The sequence below is a fragment of the Cydia fagiglandana genome, chromosome 4 (assembly GCF_963556715.1).
Source record: "Cydia fagiglandana chromosome 4, ilCydFagi1.1, whole genome shotgun sequence".
Classification (NCBI taxonomy): domain Eukaryota; kingdom Metazoa; phylum Arthropoda; class Insecta; order Lepidoptera; family Tortricidae; genus Cydia; species Cydia fagiglandana.
The window spans coordinates 8,585,038-8,602,853 of record NC_085935.1 but is presented as its reverse complement, the minus strand read 5'-3'; the positions used below and the strand labels follow the sequence as shown (position 1 = coordinate 8,602,853).

Below are 17,816 nucleotides of genomic sequence, written 5' to 3'. Positions count from 1 at the left end.
GAATTAAGATTGGAGTTATACATTTCATTGAATATTTTAATTAAAAAATAGACAATTTGAATAACATTAATAATTATGATTATTTGTTTACATAAAATTAAATTATATTAAAAATTGTGAAGCTGATTTTTATTGCCGACATTAAAATTGAGCTTAAGAAAAAGGATCAAAAATTAATCCATTTTTGAACGTTTCTGAACATGCTCCCGGCCTTGAAGTCTGGATCTTCAATTATTTGTCGACAGGGAGAGAGCAGATGTTGTTGTAGGCTCGTCGGATGACTCTTCTCTTTGTCTGTATATTCTTGTTGTTTGCGACGCCGTCGCTGCCACGAATGCCTCGGACGACTCGACCAAGTTGCCAGATGAGAATAGGAGGCAGTAGTCTGTGGGTGTGGCATGAAATTTGTGGATCGTCCTATAAGGAAGTGGGAAGGAGTTAAGGAACCGAAGTTACTTTGGTCGTCTGACATTGAAGTCAGCGGCCTTGAGATTGAAATTGCCTGAATTTGAGTCAGTAGTGCAGACATCCTTTCGTATGCTATGCTCTGTGAAACCCGTGTGAAAGAAGACTGGATGCCTTCGGTTACTTCCGATGACATCGATGCATTATCAGACAATAACTTACCCCGGCGAGCAATGAATCGGCGCAAGGCTGCAATGAACGCATGTTCATTTGTATCCGAATCTAGTTCGAGTTGCACTGCTCCCGTTGCAAGGCACACTAATGCACAATAACCTTTGTGCAGTGCAACTGCTTGGTTGAATGTCAAGCCTGGACCAACATAATTGCCACCAGCCTCGAGAAAAGAATGTTGTGACTCAATGTCACTGAATATTGAACTGAGCAACTCTGGATGTTTGAGGTCATAATCGTAATTGGAGTTGCTCAGTCTTCCCCCCTCACGGACGAAATTGCCATCGCCGAGAAGCGGAGAAAGAGACCGTGAAGGAATTGGGTCTCCTTGAACCTTATTACGCGAAAGTAAGTTATTGGAACGCTCGAGCTCTTTGTGTATAATGTAGCTTTTTTGCTTGGCTTCTAAGCGACGCTCAACTGAAAGAAACGTACCTGGAGCATGCTGAAATGAGTGCCCCAGGACTTCAGGCGACTCCTTCAACTGCATGAATATTTTGAATTGCCCGTCAGGACCAGTTTTTGTAAACTGCTCCTCACAAGCGTTTTGTTCTGGCGTCAAGCTGTGCCTAGGAACAATTGAATCTAACTCCCGAAATAGAGGGACGTGAATAGTTGAATCTGACGGTATTTCATGTGAATTGATGAAGTCTGAGTTGTGCGCCTTGACAATTGTATTAGCAGCGCTTACCTCCGACTCATGGACGACAAAATTACGCCGCGAATGCTTTTGAATCAGCACTTGCGCAGACGACATGCTCGCGAAGTAGGTATCTTCGAAGAGAGCCCACTCCTCTCCGATATCCCCTTCGCTTGTAGACGAAGACAAAATCTCGATGTCTGTCTGTAATGCATCGAATTCATCGTATATCGGCACTGTATTGTCAAATCTTAATTGTAACTCGGCAAGCTGCAATTCACTTAATTGGGGCTCGGCTCGATGCCACAATCTTGCCTTCTCGCAATTCAGAGGCTTCGTAAGGACCATGTAAAATCTTCGCTGGTCTCAGGTGTTGTAAAGGTGGTGAAATAATAAGTGGACTGTAGTTTTAACGCTGGTTTACTCTCAAAATTACAAAAATACAAAAAGTGGCAAAGTGGATTGTCGTTGGGATTCAAGAGATGACAAAGTAAGTTTTTGAAAGCTCTGTAACTGTCAAAGCTTTGAATATAAAATTGCCATAGTTAAATTTGAAACATAGAGAGATTGAATTAAGATTGGAGTTATACATTTCATTGAATATTTTAATTAAAAAATAGACAATTTGAATAACATTAATAATTATGATTATTTGTTTACATAAAATTAAATTATATTAAAAATTGTGAAGCTGATTTTTATTGCCGACATTAAAATTGAGCTTAAGAAAAAGGATCAAAAATTAATCCATTTTTGAACGTTTCTGAACACTGTCTATCTGTTGCCAGTAGCCTTTAGTACTAGAAAGCTGGAATTTGGCTAGGGTATGCACATACAGATGAATTAAGCCGGCAAACTGGTAAAATAAAACAAAAAAAATGTTTAGGTTAGGTTACTAGTGGGAGAGTTGTTTTTTCGGACAACGCGTACATGTTGCTTGCATTAGCTATAATCATTGGTTATATTTTTACGAAAGTGACATAAGTACACGCGTATTCGGGAAACGAGATAATCACAAGATCTAGAAACGATATAGAGATCAACTAGATTTACATTAGATATCGACTAGATGTGACTTGGATATCTAAGTCATAACTTGTCGAAATCGTTCAAGAGGGCCTCCAGAATCGCGGAAACGTCAAATTTGACATATCTATCTTACAAATATCTTTAAATTATCCATATCGTAACTTGTTGAGGTCTAGTAGAGATCTAATACATTTTCAGAATCGAGCCGTTAATTTATAATACCTACCTACAAACATAAAGCCTACTAAGTCATTAAAAATGATTCTCGAAACCTGTTATGACATTGTTGTCGAGTGAAGGCACTTCAAAAAAGATTATAAAACCATAAACATGAAAATGCTCTCCAATTTTAATACTTAGATACATAATAAATAAAATTTTCACCCTTTGAGCATTACTAAAATACATATCACTCAATCGAATTAGTTTACCTCAAAAGGTTATATTTTCAAAAATAAACGTGTTCTTTCTTTGAATGATCTCAAGTTGTTCATTCCGAAGACTTCTAGATATTGCTGGCGTAAAAGTAACTATGTGATGCCCGTGACTTCGTACGCGTATATTATTAAGTATTGGTTGTTGTATATGTAAGTACCTATTCTACATCAGCAATATGAACACCGTGCAGCAAAAGATAGCAGGGGGCCGATTTTTGAATTTCGATCGCTCGATTTCGTCACTCGAAAACCGGTGGAAAACAGCGAAATGCAAATTTTTGAAATACGAGCCATCGAAATTTGGAATCTAGTTAGTGATATTGACCACTCGATTTCAATTATATTAGTAGAATTTAAATGCCTAGTAGTGGAGATATTATTTAACGAAATACACGAAATTGAGTGGTCGAATTTCAAATATCGGCCCCCAGTAGGGTGAAAAATGTAGTAATAAGTTGACATTAGTCTTTCACATAGTACGTATCGACTTCAAAGATATCAATAGGAAATGCATGTAGGTACTTAAATAGGATTTTTTAAAGTCTGGTTCTTTTTTTGCAAAAAGTTTTTATTTACGAAATGTAACTTGAACAATAAAACAAAATGAAGAAAAATACATATCTAAATATCTTTCTTAAATGTCTTTCTTCGTAAAGAATAAAGCATCGTTGGTATTCCAAACAAAAAAAAATACAGCAGTACCTAATATATTTAGACAGTTAATTTTTAGCCTCACATTTCTTAGGTTGTATATCTTCCCGGCGCAGATCGCGAAGAGGAGGTCCTTCAAATTGCAACGTTAATTGAACCACTCTTTCCGCTTCCCTTATGCCGCTCAGTCTCGCGCCGGCTATAGTACCGAAGTGATAGGGCGTCGTGGCTTCCCCCGCAACCAGGATGATAGGAGGGCAAGACTCGCCCGGTCCAGGGACAGGGCAGCCGAGCTGTCTCTGAGCCTGACCACAGGTGTCCGATTTCTCATACGAATAAGATCCCAGGAAAAATGGATCTGAAGCCCATTGTGATCTAATGATTGCCATGGGATAAGGAATGCAATGGTTACCAGTATAACGCCGCAATAGACTTGTAATGCTCTCCGCCACGTCCTGGTCATCCAGCATCTCCATCATTCGTGCTTCCTCTCCAAGCACTCGAACGCAAAGGACATATTTGCTGTGAGGTACCTTCTGGATAGATGTGATTCCACGAGTCCAATTTTCACTGCAAAGCATGGTATGACAACATTTGAAGTCTATGTCTCCATTGTGCCAATACCAAAATGGGCGATAGTATATTAAGTAAATATTATCCATTATACCATTTCCGATGTCGTTCATAACACACATTTTTGATAGCGGCAGTTGAGGGCAAAATAGCCGTGCACAGTTTGCAAGAAGGACGCCAATAGAAACGGTACTAATGACATAATCACAGTGGAATTCCTCACCGTCAGATGTACACACTACTGCGCGAGGTCCTTGTTTCTGAGCAGTTCCCCAGTAGACACAACATACTGGTTTACAGTAACGTATTCGACCTTCAGGAATAATTCTAAGCAGCGGTGCTAATGCACCAAGAGTCCCGAGGGGCACGCGCACCTCGCCACCCTGCATGGACATGTAGTAGCCGATGTGGTCGAAACACAGCATGGCGTTGTCGTACGGGCAGCGCGCGGTCAGCATGTGTGACAGCCCGAACATTATCCTAGCCGCGTCGTGCTGTTGATCTTCTGGAAACTCATGCAGCTCTTGCTGGATTCTCAAACTCATAAAATTTACTAAAGATCCGTGCTGCTTATTCCCTCCTAGACAGAAAATTGAAGCCGCTTCTTCTTCGATCTGTCGAAATTTATAGTAAGCCGTAATAATTGGTCTGCAATCCATTTTTCCTGCAGCTACCCTGTTAAAGAGGCCACGCGAATGTGCGATGGCGGGCACGCCGGGACGGGGAGGATTTTCTTCCGCCGTTATTTTATAAATAGGGTGAGTAGCACAATGGGGATACTCATAGCCAGCACCCAACTCGGCAACCACGTCGCCTACAAAGGCTGAACGTATTCGACCCCCCGGCCTGCGAACAATCGTAATTCGTTAGGACTTGAATGAATAAATTAATAATTTTATGTTTTTAGATTGTAATAATAAAGTAATTGATATTTCTATGTTTTTAGATTGTAATTGTACCTTTCGTAGGCTTCTAGAACGACATAGTTATTGATGCCACGCTGCGTAAGGCGCACGGCTGCAGACAGGCCCGCCATGCCGGCTCCAATGATGACGACGCGCGGCTCGGGGTGGCACTCAGTCGGGTCACACGGCTCTGTGGCACAGATGCCTCGCTCCACCATATCTGGTTCACATGGTGCTGTCACAGGGGGATCCTCGGACCCCCCTATACTAAAACAAATATATATACTAAAATAAATATAATAATTCTAACACACCGATGTTGCTCCTGCATGGTCGTCTTCGCGACGGCAGTTTCAGGGGCCCATCTAGTCAGCGGCAAGTCACCACCTGCCTCGATAACGTGTTTTAGCATTGTTATGGTAGGTGTCCGGACTTCTCTACAATAGCCCAGTCTCATTGTACATCCAAACATCAATCCATAGACCGGTATACTATTCACTTTTTCTGCAATAGTCCCAATGCCTGCTGCGACCGGTTCATGGGTGTTTATTGTTGCGCCTGTGAACGGGTTCCAGCAGGCGTTCTACATGACATTAAAGCTCTCCAAGGGGCCTCTACGTGTTGGATCTATATCCCAACGCAAGCCTATCATAAGACCGGGATTTGTAGGCCCGTGAATTCCAAAATGGAGAAACAAATAATTCTACTACTACTACTATTTAAAATACCTACGTTACTAAGCAATAATTTTCCGAGTGAAACAAACTCACCATCTCTTAGTAGTTCTTAGCCAGCTTTTTGCGAGAGGGATTGCATTTTTACTTAGAATTTTCATGGTAATTTTAAGTAACTCTGATAATTTCAATTGACATTGACCTGATTGTTTTGGTGTCAGAGTTTAGACAGATTAAGTCAAAGAATATAATACTCATAAGTCATAGATCTAAAAGGAAAGAAGATGTATACCAAGTTTTTGTATCTATATTTGCCTAAAGTTTTGCATATATTTTGCATCTTTATTGACAGTGACATTGATTTGATCATTATTGACTTTCAAAGTATTTACTATGGAATTATTTACCTTAGGTGTTTTGTACAAAGGAATACTTATTGATTTTCGAAAATGAGATCGTTCAATGAAAAGTGTATTAGGACATGCATCTTACGGAATTGCGTACTTAGGAAATTTGATTTTAGAAATTATGCTACATAACCATAACCACTAGGTAGGTACGTATAATTACATTGATTCGTTTGATTATGATTCTCAAATTCTCAAACCAGAGGGCCTAAAATACAATAGCGTCAAATAAAAACAAGTACATACGTATTTTATTATTTATTGTGTATTATAACAGGCACGTGTAAATGAGTTCAGAAATGAATTCAGTTTCGAGATCAAAATGTTACAATAACGCTGAACACAAGCTCGTTGTCTTACTTATAACAAAGTCTTATATAAATATTTAAATAACTAATAACTAGGAGTAAAAACACTGAGTCCAGAAGCGATCCAACGTGTGGTAGAAGTGCCGACTTACGCCTCGAAGCGAATGGTTCTCGTCTGTATAGCTCTGGAATTAAAATATTTTCGCAATTTACCAACATGCACGAAGCGCTTTCAATTAACTAGTTGTAAGTAGTCTTATTAGTTTTCAACCACGAACTTACGCCATAGAGAAGGTGGGGAGGGTCGATCCCTAGGGACCACTTGGTAAACTTAATTTTAAATTGAACCAAACGAGATACAATTCATTCGTTCCTAACTTCACGTTATGTCGTGGCACTGTTTCTAAAAAGTCAGTGGTTGAAATATGGTGAAAGATTGTCGGCGTATTATATTCAACTTTCGGCGAGCTTGTTGAGGGAACACTGTCTCACTCACGCACCGGAGCACCATGCGAATGCAGGCCTTGTATCTTCCATAAAGGAAGACTCACACTAGACGGGGCCGTGGCCGGGCCGTGGCGTCAGACATGTGATTTTCTATGACGGATGATCGGTGATCACGTAAAGCTCCGGCCCGACCCGGCCCGGTCTAGCGTGAGTCAACCTTAAATAAACCTGTGTTTTCATAATATCATTTTTGTTTAAAAAAATTGTACTTACAACTTGTTCAAAGGCAATGTCAGAGTGCTGCAGAATTTTGGCGAGCTGCAGACTGTGCTGGTAGTGCACGTTGTCGTCGCCGCTGCCGTGCACGAGCAGGTACTTGCGCCCGCGCAGGGTCTCCGCCAAGGACATCAGGTCCGAGTTGTGGTAGCCCGCTTTGTTGGCTTGCGGCGTGTCCATATAACGCTCGGTGTAGATTGAGTCTGCAAAGCGAGACGTAGGGTAATTGGCCAGTAACTGGCCACCCTAAACTAAAAATGAATTCTATTCACCTATAAACAGAATTCATTTTAGTATATGGTTTCAAAAATTGGCCAGCCTTCAATAACTAGCCACCTTATACTAAAATGAATTCTGTTTATAGGTGAATAGAATTCATTTTTAGATTAGGGTGGCCAGTTACTAACAGGTAGCCACCCTAATAGCATTTTCTTGTAGGGATTTTGTTGGGCCTTTGTTTACGTATTAGTTGGGCAACCGTTATATTTGGCCGTACGATTTGCTGGAGGGCCCTCGACAAAGGCCCTCCCGAAGATTCCCAACAGTGGGCCATAAGAGTAATTTTTTCGTTGGGCCTATTTAAATAAATCATACAATTATTCAACGGTGGTGGTTTTGGTTGGGCCGTGGTTGGGCCTATACACATTTGTTTGATGGTTGGTTAATTGTTACATTTGGCCGTACGATTTGCTGGAGGGCCCTCGACAAAGGCCCTCCCGAAGATTCCCAACAGAGGGCCATTAGAGTAATTTTTTCGTTGGGCCTATTTAAATAAATCATACAATTATTCAACGGTGGTGGTTTTGGTTGGGCCGTGGTTGGGCCTATACACATTTGTTTGATGGTTGGTTAATTGTTACATTTGGCCGTATGGCTTGCTATAGGGCCAACTGCAAAAAAATAAAAAAGGGCAATTTTTTCGTTGTTCTTCTGTTTGCAAATTCAACAATTACCCAACGGCAAGTCAGGTAGGTCGGTAGGTAGTCACCAGGTTGAAGGCCCAACACAGCTTGTCCCACAAAGGGCCAACATTGTAACTTTAACGTTGGGCCTTGTGTTGGATTCTTACAATACTACCGTAGGTAAATAGTTGTGTAATTTATAGTGTGCCTACAGTCTAATTATGTAATGGGCTTTTGTTTACGAGTCCTACAGTTACCCTACGTTAAGTAAGTTGTTGTGTAATACGACGTTGGGCCTTTGCTGATAAATATTACAATTACACTACGGTAGGCATTGGTTGTATCCACATGAAGGCCCTAGGCAGCAGTTGTTGTTAATCTTCTCTGTATCGTTCCAATTTTAGTATATATACTGCCGAAGCAAGTACACTTACTATACACTCTAATTTGTATATATACTAACCGCACTTCGAAACTTCGTAAGCGAGATTTATGTTTTTTGAGATTTAAATTGAGAAAATGTTGGTAAAATACAATTTTTTAAATTTATATATATATTTCATAGTTATAGCTATTAGATTTATAAGTTACTTTTAAAAAATATTATGATTATATCCGGAACAATCGAGAAAATAACTATAACTTCGATGTTTGGAGACAGTAACGCCATCTAGTGACGCCACAAGCAAACTCAACTGGTATTGTTGGGCATCAGTACCAAAGCCAATGTTGGTAAATGCGATATTTGTGCTCACTGGGCCAACGAATGTTATCGTTGTTTAGCCACCGGTACCAAAATACACAAAGGCCCATTGTTAGGCGTCAGTGCCACAGCCAATGTTGGTAAATACGATATTTGTCATCATTGGGCCATCGGATGATATCGTTGATTAGCCAACGTTACCAATATAAACAAAGGCCCATTGTTGGGCATCAGTGCCACAGCCAATGTTGGTAAATGCGATTTTTGTCATCATTGGGCCATCGGATGATATCGTTGATTAGCCAACGTTACCAAAATACACAAAGGCCCATTGTTGGGCATCAGTGCTACAGCCAATGTTGGTAAATGCAATATTTGTCGTCCTTGGGCCATCGGATGATATCGTTGATTAGCCAACGTTACCAAAATAAACAAAGGCCCATTGTTGGGCATCAGTGCCACAGCCAATGTTGGTAAATGCGATATTTGTCATCATTGGGCCATCGGATGATATCGTTGATTAGCCAACGTTACCAAAATACACAAAGGCCCATTGTTGGCCATCAATGCTACAGTCAATGTTGGTAAATGCGATATTTGTCGTCATTGGGCCATCGGATGATATCGTTGATTAGCCAACGTTACCAAAATAAACAAAGGCCCATTGTTGGGCATCAGTGCCACAGCCAATGTTAGTAAATGCGATTTTTGTCATCATTGGGCCATCGGATGATATCGTTGATTAGCCAACGTTACCAAAATACACAAAGGCCCATTGTTGGGCATCAATGCTACAGCCAATGTTGGTAAATGCGATATTTGTCGTCATTGGGCCATCGGATGATATCGTCGATTAGCCAACGTTACCAAAATAAACAAAGGCCCATTGTTGGGCATCAGTGCCACAGCCAATGTTGGTAAATACGATATTTGTCATCATTGGGCCATCGTATGATATCGTTGATTAGCCAACGTTACCAAAATACACAAAGGCCCATTGTTGGGCATCCGTGCCACAGCCAATGTTGGTAAATGCGGTATTCTTCACCATTGGGCCAACGAATGTTATCGTTGTTTAGCGAACGGTAGCAAAATACACAAAGGCCCATTGTTGGGCATCAATGCCACTGCCAATGTTGGTAAATGCGATATATGTCATCATTGGGCCAACGAATATTATCGTTGTTTAGCCAACGGTACCAAAATACACAAAGGCCCATTGTTGGGCATCTGTGCCACAGCGAATATTGGTAAATGCGATGGTGGGCCAATACAAAATTAATGTTGGCTACGGAACGAACCTCATCCCAACGTTTTCCCTACCGTTGGCACCGTGGGCCCCAACGAAAATGCTACTAGGGCAGTTACTGGCGAAATACCCTATTCATTTTTAACGAATATAATGCAGTAATGCTATTTGATACGAATTTAAGCAAACCTATCCTATTCCGTTAAATTCGCTAAGCTAAGCTATGCTAATCAAGTAAACTAAGCTTCGGCTATAACAGGGCTAACTTGTCTCCCGCTTTGCGCGCTCAGACTTTAACTAGTCCCCTTTTTCCTGATCACAGTTGAAATTCACAAAGTGGACAACGAATGAACGGATTAATTAAGAGTTGCTAAATCTTCGCTTTCCCTACGTTATAAATTCGATGAATAATACTAGAACTATCGTTGCAGTTAAGGGCAGAGGAATGCCTATACACTACGCACAATCGTGTAACAGATTAACTTAATCCTATAGTAAAATTTAGCAAACTACGTTATCTAACGTTAATGGACTTTTTGGTGCAACCGATTCTTAATCCAATAAGTGCGTTAAGGTTCCAATTTGAATGTTGCGAGTAATAGCTAAGAGAATAGATAGTATAGAGGGCTATTGCCAAAGTAAATTTTGTAGTCACTGTACATTTACTGCCATCTATCGACACACGATTAAAACATAAAATAAAATTTAAAATGTATAAATTAATCAAAATATGTTTACGGATACATGATTTTTCATTTTTATTGTTCCATACTGACCCATGTTCTTTCACTGATATGTGTTAAAATTGTTAAATATCAAACGGTGTCGTGAACGCCATCTAGCCGAGAATAGGCCAAAGGTAATGGCGCCATCAATTCGAGAATGACTTTTTCTTGATTACCGAGGCACGTTTTTCTCTTAGACTTTATTTATCTTATACGGAGTTATATATATCTCTGGTAATAGGTTATAGAAGCTACTTTTACGATTTAACTCGCGTATTTTTAGTCACACACGCGACATGTACCTATCGGAAAACCTATTTAGGTCTCCATTTTCAAGCACTATCAGTGCATCACCTCACGTGGTTTTGGTTATGATACCCGCGTGCCGCGTCCTGTGACTAAAAACACGTGAATTAAGTACCAAAACCGTAAAATTTGGTTAGCGCCACTTGCACCATTCCACTAACCCGGGGTTAACCGGTTAAACCGTTAACCCAGTGTCAAACTGGCCTGGTGACCATGGTAACTCCGGTTAAACCGGTTAACCCCGGGTTAGTGATTGATGCAAGTGGCCCTTAATGGATTAACGTTGTTGTGAAATAGGTTAGGTACCATAATAGAGCCAGGAGGTGACGGGCGCGACGGCGGCGCCGCAGGTGAGCAGGCGCTGGTCGTCGCGGGCGAGCATCATGGTGGTCGCGAACCCTCCGTAACTCCAGCCCCACACTCCCACGCGCCGCCGGTCGATGAACGGGTACAACTCTTCGAGACGCCTAATCATTTTAAAAAGATAGAACGGTCAAGGCGCGATTAGGTAATGAATTAGAGATTAACTAGATATGAAATAGTAAAGATATGTGACGTTCCACGGCAAAAGGTACCTTATGGCGGTTGACGCTTACGCTATTATTAACACCGCTCTAATATTGTTGCGGCCGCCAAATGTACATTTTGCCGTGGAACGTCACATATCTTTACTATTTGATATCTAGTGAATCTCTGATTCATTTCCCGAATCGCGCTATCAGTCTTTTTTTCATAGATATAGAGCCCGTTTAACACATTAATTGCAACTCAGCCAAACAAGACGTCCGCGCCAGGCCACAACAATTTCGTCATAAATAAAGCAGTAGTACCACGATCCCGACTATCGGGTCGTCCGGCCTGGGAACGAAATCATAAAATACCCGATAGTCGGGTTTTCGGCAATGAATGTGTTAGATAACACAGACTTTGCAGTAACAATATGTGGCCGTGGGACTATAAACGTCTTATTTTCATGGGAATTTATGGTGTTCCAATCGCACTCAGTCATTTGGGTAGCCAATGCAGAGTTGCTCGGTCTGAGTTTAGCATTTTACTTTAACATACTACGAACACTCGCTCAGGTGTTTATCTTTAAATTTTACACGCATTAGCAGTTTTACACGCATGAATAAGCAATGAGAACTGACTAGCCTGTGTAAAAACTAAGTACAAAAAAATATTAAGAAATAAAAGCACGATTCATGTGACTTTGCAAGTTTTATTAATTTTATTTCGGATTATTACCTACTTAAAAGCGTGACAACGCAATGTAGGCATTATTCCGCTTGCGTTCGTGGAGTTCCGGTGAATATTTAGTATAATGGCCGCGAAATCAGGCCAATGTCATTACCGCAGTTTAAAGTTCTTATAGCGATAATGACAGAACGAGGGCAATTTTTGAAAATATATCTACTTCTTTGGTAATAAATTTCATTTTTAAACAATGTTAATTACATAATCTTCTGTCAAATTATACAGTATACAGGGTGATTTCTGGGTCGTGATCCAGAACCACTTTTTCTGATTCTGTAGATGATCCACATTATCATATGGTAGTCTTCTTCTTCCTCGCGTTATCCCGGCATTTCGCCACGGCTCATGAGAGCCTGGGGTCCGCTTGACAACTAATCCCATGATTTGACGTAGGCACTAGTTTTTACGAAAGCGACTGCCATCTGACCTTCCAACCCAGAGGGTAAACTAGGCCTTATTGGGATTAGTCCGGTTTCCTCACGATGTTTTCCTTCACCGAAAAGCGACTGGTAAATATCAAATGATATTTCGTACATAAGTTCCGAAAAACTCATTGGTACGAGCCGGGGTTTGAACCCGCGACCTCCAGATTGCAAGTCGCACGCTCTCACCGCTAGGCCTGGTGGCTGGTGGCTAAAAGCGCTGGTGCGCTTCACGATATCATATGGTAGTATTTGATTAAAACATAATTACTTTAATTATTCTTATTTTTCAAGTAAAATTAATGTTATACTAAGTAATTATGGTCACCCTATGACGTCACATTGAGGAGGGTCACCAAATTGTATGCAAAAATGTTTTTTCCTACTTGTCATCTGGAAAATAATCATGATTATTGGTGATAAACAATAATTAACCACATCATTAGGCTCATCTTTGGATTCTGTATGATGTCTGGCTCTCTTGCTCCACGACCCCGAAATCACCATGTATACAACAAAGTATCTACTACGATTTTTACATATTTCATTAGAAAACTCTGATGAGACTCGAACATATTAAAAATATTTCACTCGTTATGGAAACAACAGTAACGTAAATAATACAATTTATATTTAAAGTCAATTACTTAAGATGAGAGGTTATACCACATTTATTAAATGATTGAATGATACCTGATGGCAGCGAGAGTGTCAGTTATTTCCACGGTCCCAAGAGCGTTATTTACGGCGAACATACTATCAACGCCCATTACTTTAGAGCCTCTCACGTCAATAGATGCTGATATAAAACTTCTGTTCGCTGATAAGTACATATTGTAGTATTCTGAAAAAGACATATAGATTTGAAAGACCTAGACACCACAATAAACGATACAATAGTTATAGGCGTTTGAGTTTACGCTCAATCCAATTAGGGTGTCAAGGCATTTGTTGACATCATTGACTTCCTACTATACTACATGACAACCATACTATATTATACATTTAAAAATTTGATAAAATTATTTTTACCTCACCAGCTCGTATAGGCTCTCTTGATTGTTTAAAAACTGATGAGAAAGTAGCATTTTACCCACATGCGCGACAAAGCAATTCAATGCTAATTTTGAATTGTTTACTTATGTTGGCTGGTAGAACAGAACTGACTTTTAAATGATGATTTCGAATAATAAATATTTAATAACGTTCATTTGGATTTGATTTTTTTTGGTGTTTTACAGAGTATTTTCCTCGCGTGGTGTGGTGAAAAATACCCTCGTGCCTCGAAACTCTCCCAACGCTCAAGATCCCACCTTTAGAACTACTCGCTACTCGTGGTTCAATTTCGGAATCTTTCGCTTGCTTGGGTGTCAAAGTTTAGTACGAGCGTTTAAACAAAAATTTAGCCCCCAAATAACTAATATGTTCTACTTTCTTTTGAAGGCTTAAGTTTAAAGAGAGCCTTTACCTAAATCGAAGTTGTCCAATACCCGGGCCGTCCCAGGTCCGGCGTAGACTCGCACCACCATGGGGTACTGCTGACCCTTCTCAATCATTGGCGGCAGCAACAGCTTAATGTTCGCCGTCAAATCCTCCTCCAATTTTATCTTATTAAACAAAGTCATTGGCAACTTGTACTTGCTTAATTTCTCGTTCAGTCTTAAATTATCTTTCAATAATACAAATTCATCAGTCTGAAAACCAATAACGTCTCCATTAGTCATGTTACTCATGTTATTCTAAAATTGAATATTGTAATTAATTTTGTTTTAAGACAAGCTTTATTCACGGAATATGTAGTTAATAAAGTAATCTTCCACGTTAATAAACTACTTACCGGTTAGTAAAGAATAAAGCTTGCAATAAATAAGCAACAATTCGGATTTTTCTTTCGTAAGCCAGGTAAAAGTATGCTTCAGATACACCTAAATTACCTGTGCACTGTATAAAAATATTTTAGGAGGAACATTACTCGAACTACAAGATAAGACACCAAATCTGGCACCTGGTGAAAAGTCTGCGTCCACGACATGACAAGACGATTGCTTGCATGACACGCACCGCACCTCGCCTCCACTCACTGTCGACGACCACAAATGCCTTTGCCATGGCAAGCTCTCAGGCGCAGCAACGTAATATACTACATTCTTCTCTTCGTTCCATCCTAAAATTTCCATTACAGTCACGTTGCCCGGACTTAGGTCTTTCGTTTCTAAAGTATTGAAATCAAAAATAGTAGCATGTGAAAACCTTCTATCGTCAGAGTATTGATTTTGAATGGCCAACATTTTAGTTCCCTTGCTGTCAAAATAGGGTTGATTTATGTCTATCCATCCATTAGGTTCCGTTTGCTCCTGAAGGATATTACATTTGGAGTCTGTCAAGTCGCAGTTGACCAATATACCGATGTTTTGTCGTCTTTTAAGCCACAATACTATGAGATTGTGGTCGGATGCCCAAGCCACTCGTCCTAGTATGTGGTCAAGACCAACGACGTCTACTGGTGCTGGAATATTCTTTGCATCCTTGGAAGGATCTCCAAGTTTGAAGACTTGTAAGCCTACTGCGGGATTTACGCGACCTGCCTGGCAAAAAATATAGGTAGTCAATACACTGTTAAAAATAGGAAAACTATTTAAGCGTAGAATCGATCAAAATAATCACTAACCTTTGGATATTTGAACCGCACCATTTCAGGGTACTGGTTATTCATATCAAACGGATTCCCGTATATGGGATATGAAGCCGATTCCACTTTAGTGTCATTAAAGGATGCTACCGCTAGATAAGTGCCTTCCGGCGAGAACCAAAGTGCCTCTGCTGCATTCAACACCTCCTCTGGAATCAGATATATTATGTATCGTTAACATACAATGCGATATATGTGTTGTACCTATTTGAATAATTTAACTACTCGTATCTTTTTCTATAACTTCCGGAAGTTATGGTAAAAGTTAGTTAAATTATTCGATAAAAAAGTAATCAATAAATTTGATAAAACATATTTATTAGGCTGTAAATATTTATAGATGCAACACTGTTTAATATTCACACACATACTTATATATGTCGGCGGCCGATCGTAAGATCGGGCAATCGGAATGTTCCTGTGTAATGTTTTAACGATTGTCATATTAATCCAATATATAGGTAGGATAGGTTCGTTAGGTTGCTTCAGATGCCGGCGGGGCTCCGTCGACTCAGGGAACGAGTCAAAGATTTTCACGTTTCACGATATGCCTAGGAATTTCACTATATGCCTGATTTTACGATCGGCCGCCGACATATACACCGAGCGACAACGTCGCTGACGTGATTTCCTTTTTAGTGAAACACGAACGTCTGTATCGAGACTACCGAGCACATATCATTATATGTAATGATAATTTCGACATTTGCATGCATTTTACTCGTATCATTGTTTCATTTTAAGTAGTGCCGAAACAATAAAATATATTCTCCAACTTTATCGACGTAGGTAACTTGTCATGACGAAATACGTTGTACCGAGTATGTATAATATAATATTAGTTACCTAAACGATGTTTGACATTCATTGCCGAGGGGTCTTATTAGCTCTACGCCTATAAAACCAATTTTAGTGTTCCCGCTGTGATCGTAAAAAGCGGGGCAAATATTTAGCTAGAAGGTGCGAACCGTCAGTTGACTAATTTATAGGAAACGGCCATAACTTAGAACCTTTTTAAGTTTTTAATAGTCATAAACTCATAAACATTCTTCTCCATTTTTGTTGTATACACCGACTGCCTTTATGAATGGTGTGCACTTTTGTAGCTGTTCAATTAGTTTATAAAATAAATTAGTTTATGGACAAAATATGTAAGCAGAATTTTGAACAGCTTGTGTGCCCTTTATGCGGATAAGGGTACAATAAGAAAATTTGGCTTTATATCCCTTCACTTTAGATATGTCTACTGAAGCACCATATAATTGCTGTGTATGATCCCCTCATTTTTTTTATCTGATAATTAAACTGTATATCTTCTTCTTCTTGTTAGGGGCTATATAAGACTCCACAGCCTATGGATCACTGCGACCATCGCTAATCTATTGTGATCGCCACCTACTACAACTCTCGATCCAAACCTGCAACTTCAAACAGCTGCAGGATATTTTTGATCTCGAGAGACTTTAACCCCTCCGAACGTAATATGTGTGTGTTGCTTATGTTTTTAACTGATAGTTAAACCGTATATACCTTCATAGATCCAGTCAGCGACGCCGAAGTAGACCTCCCCCAGCTTGCCCCCAGCTTGCAGGTGGTGAGCGGCGTGACGTCGTCGGGGCGCGCGGCGTCCGGCACGTAGTATACGTTGTTGTTCTGCACGTACGCCAGCGAGTGGCCGTGGCCCCATGCCACCACCTGCAGGTCCCCTTTCTTATGTTTTTAACTGACAGTTAAACCGTAGGTATATACCTTCATAGATCCAGTCAGCGACGCCGAAGTAGACCTCCCTCAGCTTGCCCCCGGTGGTGAGCGGCGTGACGTCGTCGGGGCGCGCGGCGTCCGGCACGTAGTACACGTTGTTGTTCTGCACGTACGCCAGCGAGTGGCCGTGGCCCCATGCCACCACCTGCAGGTCCCCTTTGCTTATGTTTTTAACTGATAGTTAAACCGTATATACCTTCATAGATCCAGTCAGCGACGGCGAAGTAGACCTCCCCCAGCTTGCCCCCGGTGGTGAGCAGCGTGACGTCGTCGGGGCGCGCGGCGTCCGGCACGTAGTACACGTTGTTGTTCTGCACGTACGCCAGCGAGTGGCCGTGGCCCCATGCCACCACCTGCAGGTCCCGTCTTATGTTTTTAATTGACAGTTAAACCGTAGGTATATACCTTCATAGATCCAGTCAGCGACGCCGAAGTAGACCTCCCCCAGCTTGCCCCCGGTGGTGAGCGGCGTGACGTCGTCGGGGCGCGCGGCGTCCGGCACGTAGTACACGTTGTTGTTCTGCACGTACGCCAGCGAGTGGCCGTGGCCCCATGCCACCACCTGCAGGTCCCCTTTGCTTATGTTTTGGGTCGATCTGAAGATAAATTTTATTAAGATTACGCATGTAACTTAATAATAGTCAAATCGTTATTTATGTGGTTGACGTCGGTGGTTATGATGTGCTTAGGTAAAATAATTGGCCCACAAAATTGTGTAACAAGCTGAAAAGAACATATAATGCAATCATACTTTTACCTATAGGTACAGTCGAAAGTTTTAATCTATGACCCATTTTGTACCTTGTCCCAGTAGTAATGAAT

The 17,816-nt window shown here is 40.7% G+C and overlaps 2 protein-coding genes across 4 annotated transcripts in view; both read right to left on the bottom strand.

Annotated features, from left to right (window-relative positions):
• The window catches only part of LOC134663596 (venom dipeptidyl peptidase 4-like), a 163,976-nt gene that overhangs the window by 126,932 nt on the left and 19,228 nt on the right, over nucleotides 1-17,816 (bottom strand). The window contains exons 6-13 of one of the 3 annotated variants that reach the window (XM_063520007.1): nucleotides 17,400-17,590; nucleotides 15,213-15,382; nucleotides 14,479-15,129; nucleotides 14,013-14,238; nucleotides 13,238-13,388; nucleotides 11,175-11,335; nucleotides 6,981-7,186; nucleotides 6,213-6,445 (exon numbers count right to left, since the gene is read on the bottom strand). In XM_063520007.1, coding sequence (XP_063376077.1) covers nucleotides 6,353-6,445; nucleotides 6,981-7,186; nucleotides 11,175-11,335; nucleotides 13,238-13,388; nucleotides 14,013-14,238; nucleotides 14,479-15,129; nucleotides 15,213-15,382; nucleotides 17,400-17,590 — 1,849 coding nt within the window. In that variant the 3' untranslated portion in view covers nucleotides 6,213-6,352. Of the gene's footprint in view, nucleotides 1-6,212; nucleotides 6,446-6,980; nucleotides 7,187-11,174; nucleotides 11,336-13,237; nucleotides 13,389-14,012; nucleotides 14,239-14,478; nucleotides 15,130-15,212; nucleotides 15,383-16,763; nucleotides 16,943-17,399; nucleotides 17,591-17,816 lie in introns of those variants that run through there. The other 2 variants (XM_063520009.1, XM_063520008.1) reach the window with 2 other exon arrangements.
• Nucleotides 3,462-5,706, bottom strand: LOC134663355 (protein anon-37Cs-like). The gene is made up of 3 exons (XM_063519717.1): nucleotides 5,642-5,706; nucleotides 4,926-5,138; nucleotides 3,462-4,812 (listed from the first exon to the last, which is right to left on the bottom strand). Exons 1-3 carry the CDS (start codon nucleotides 5,704-5,706, stop codon nucleotides 3,462-3,464), a joined length of 1,629 nt encoding a protein of 542 aa, XP_063375787.1.

Bases quoted from the DNA above. Each gene is read 5' to 3' on its own strand.
- LOC134663355 (XM_063519717.1), bottom strand. From the start codon at position 5,706: ATGAAAATTCTAAGTAAAAATGCAATCCCTCTCGCAAAAAGCTGGCTA. The intron at 5,139-5,641 runs GTGAGTTTGTTT...TATTTGTTTTAG, and splicing joins CTAAGAACTACTAAGAGATG to TATAGGGGGGTCCGAGGATC. The intron at 4,813-4,925 runs GTACAATTACAA...GATTGTTCGCAG, and splicing joins GTTCTAGAAGCCTACGAAAG to GCCGGGGGGTCGAATACGTT.